Below are 2,576 nucleotides of genomic sequence, written 5' to 3'. Positions count from 1 at the left end.
CGTTCTCTCCATCACTGCTCCTTCTAACTGTTTTCAAACACCTGAATTCATTGGTCCAAACACGTCCTGGTTCTCTTTCGATGTACAAAGTTCAGCCAAACTTGGTTCAACAGTGATCCTCTGAAAAAAAAATCATTTCTTAAAAAGGTTCAACCTCCAGACTGAAAACATAGTGAAGACCAGGAAATTTAAGAAAAAGAATTTAAGTTAAAAGTCTATTCAAATTTACAGTGACTAGTTGTAAACTCTGCGGTGACTCGTTTATTGAAAACAACACAGAGAAAGGAGGAGAGTGTAGACCAGGTCAGTTTAGTCTCCAGACAAACAATGGCTTTTACAAGAGATTAATGCATGCTGTCAATGGCAAACTGTGAATCAGGAGCTGTGTGTGTGTGTGTTTTTGTTGCCGACAGGACAAAAAGAAACCGTTCCTCCCTGCTGATACATCTGATAATCTGCAGCTTTCACAGGATCGTCGAATCGGTTCTTTCATCTTCCTCGTCTCCTACCAGAGAGTATTTTTGTGACGTTTTGTTTCTGTGCTGCCCAGTGTGACAGAAAGCTTCTCTGCTCATTTTAATGCCTCTCCTGTCAGCTGGCAGACCATATATTCTCTCCCCTGAATGCCTCCTCAGAGGCAGCATGTCTATTTCTACAGACTCAGTTCTTAAAGGTAATGATCCAGTGTTCTCATTCACAGAGTGTCTTCTTGTGGGAAGGAAGCTGGTTTGTTGTATGGAGTGCTGGAGTGTGTGGAGCTGGCATGAGAACAAGGAGCTGTCGCACACACTGGGACTGGACGGACACCAGTCTGAGATACTGTGGTCTGAGCCTTCCTGGCTGTCTGAACTGTCTCTGACCTTCCGACCTAGTCCCTGGCCTTGGGCCAAGCTCAGCAGCCTGGGGATTGTAACCATGGATGCAGATGCTGCTACAGCAGCCGCAGCAGCAGCAATATGGTGGTGCTCAGCAGGAGTCACTTTAGTGTCTGTAATAAATGCAGCAGAAGACGCTACTGCAGCTGAGCTGGAGAATGAGGAGGAGCCAAAGAAAGAGGCGACTTTCTGGTAGTATCGCATCCGTATCAGCTTTGCCGAGCGGTACAGATCCCCTATGAAACAGTAACAGATGGGATTAAGGCTGGAGTTTGTCAGGCCCAGCCACTGGGCAAATGGTCGCGTCTGCAGCAGCCAAGACGGCGGCCTTTGCTCACAGTCGATCCAAAGATCAGTAAAGTAGAGCGGCAGCCAGGAGGCTGCAAACAGCAGCACCAGGCACACCACCATCTTGACAATCTTCTGGCGAGTCTTGAGGCGTAAGGTGTGCAGAGCTTGGCTGCGAGGATCGAGTTCAGAGAAAGTGGACTTTTTCCCTCCCCAAAGCCGCCTGCCGGTCAGGAAGCCTATGATGAGGTTAAATGTCACTGGCAGACAGTAGAGCATCACAAACAGTAGCACATTGTATCTGTAGAAAAAAAAGGAAATAGCCACAGATACTGATTACTTTCCTTTCTAAGAGTATAAATGCCCATGAAATCTGTCAGGTTTTTAGCAAAAATATCTCTATTACATGTATCTGTATGTGTGAAACACTACAGAGGCTGAAGACTCTCTTTCTTCTCTGCTGTTTAGAAGTGCCTGCTGAGTCAGTGATATCTTTATTGCAACAACATGGTTTGCAGCCTAAGTATAGTTGTCAGAAACATGATGGAGTCTTTTCAACACTATTTAATGTGCTCCTGTTTTCATCACCCAGATGTAAGGATCAACATGACAATAGTTTAATCAGCAGCATTGTCTTGGAGTTCCTAAGATGGAGGGTATAGATAATCCACACAATTACAAAGTGATTCACAAACGGTGAAGCCATAATGGCACAGCAGTTAAAAAGTTAAACGTAGAGATCCCATGATTAAGAAAAGCATGACGGGGAAATAAAGCAGGATGAAAAAGGAAACTAAAGCCTGTCTCCAAACCTGTGTTTGAGTACAAAATGGTGCTCAGTGTGACAGCGTGAGCTCCTTAAGCATATCATTTTAAACCCTCACAGGTCTGATTGACAACTACAATGAAAGGGCACTGGAACACCAAACCAAATTTTAAAAAGTAGCTTCTACAAATGCCAAAGACTACAGATGATAACCAGCTGACAAACCATCTGCATGTAAGCGCTCTGCCACAGTAAGAGGTAATAACTAGTCACCAGTTTGTGTTCATTATTCAGAAAATATCACAGAAAGACAAAACAACCCAGCCTACATCTTTATACCACTGTAAAACATTACATAATTACACATAATTGCAAATGGCACTGTAAAATTTTACTTGCCCTGGAAAACGTTTTAAATGAGTGAAATCATAAAATCACTGAACCCTGAACCAGTGACGTGCGGTCAGGGGAGGCAGAGCCTCCCCTGACAATCTTGAAAAGAAAAAAAAAGTTAACCATAAAATGTAATAAATGTTAATATTTGTCGGCTGGTGTGTGTTGTAGGCCCTTTTCCGTTCCAATCCGATGTTGAAGTAATTTTTTTTCAATAAAGAATAGCAGAATTTCCGTATGTCCCGTTCAAATAC

The 2,576-nt window shown here is 43.4% G+C and overlaps 1 protein-coding gene across 1 annotated transcript in view; it reads right to left on the bottom strand.

Annotated features, from left to right (window-relative positions):
- Positions 1-30: 30 nt before the first annotated feature.
- LOC109973307 (neuropeptide Y receptor type 2-like) overlaps positions 31-2,576 on the bottom strand; it is a 5,729-nt gene continuing 3,183 nt past the window's right edge. Inside the window, exon 3 of the mRNA XM_020622794.1 lies at positions 31-1,464. Coding sequence (XP_020478450.1) covers positions 465-1,464 — 1,000 coding nt within the window. The 3' untranslated portion in view covers positions 31-464. The remainder of the gene's footprint in view (positions 1,465-2,576) is intronic.

This window comes from Monopterus albus, unplaced genomic scaffold (assembly GCF_001952655.1).
Source record: "Monopterus albus unplaced genomic scaffold, M_albus_1.0 scaffold288.1, whole genome shotgun sequence".
Taxonomy (NCBI): domain Eukaryota; kingdom Metazoa; phylum Chordata; class Actinopteri; order Synbranchiformes; family Synbranchidae; genus Monopterus; species Monopterus albus.
Note: the sequence above shows the minus strand (reverse complement) of the source record. Positions and strands in the feature narration are given on the sequence as shown.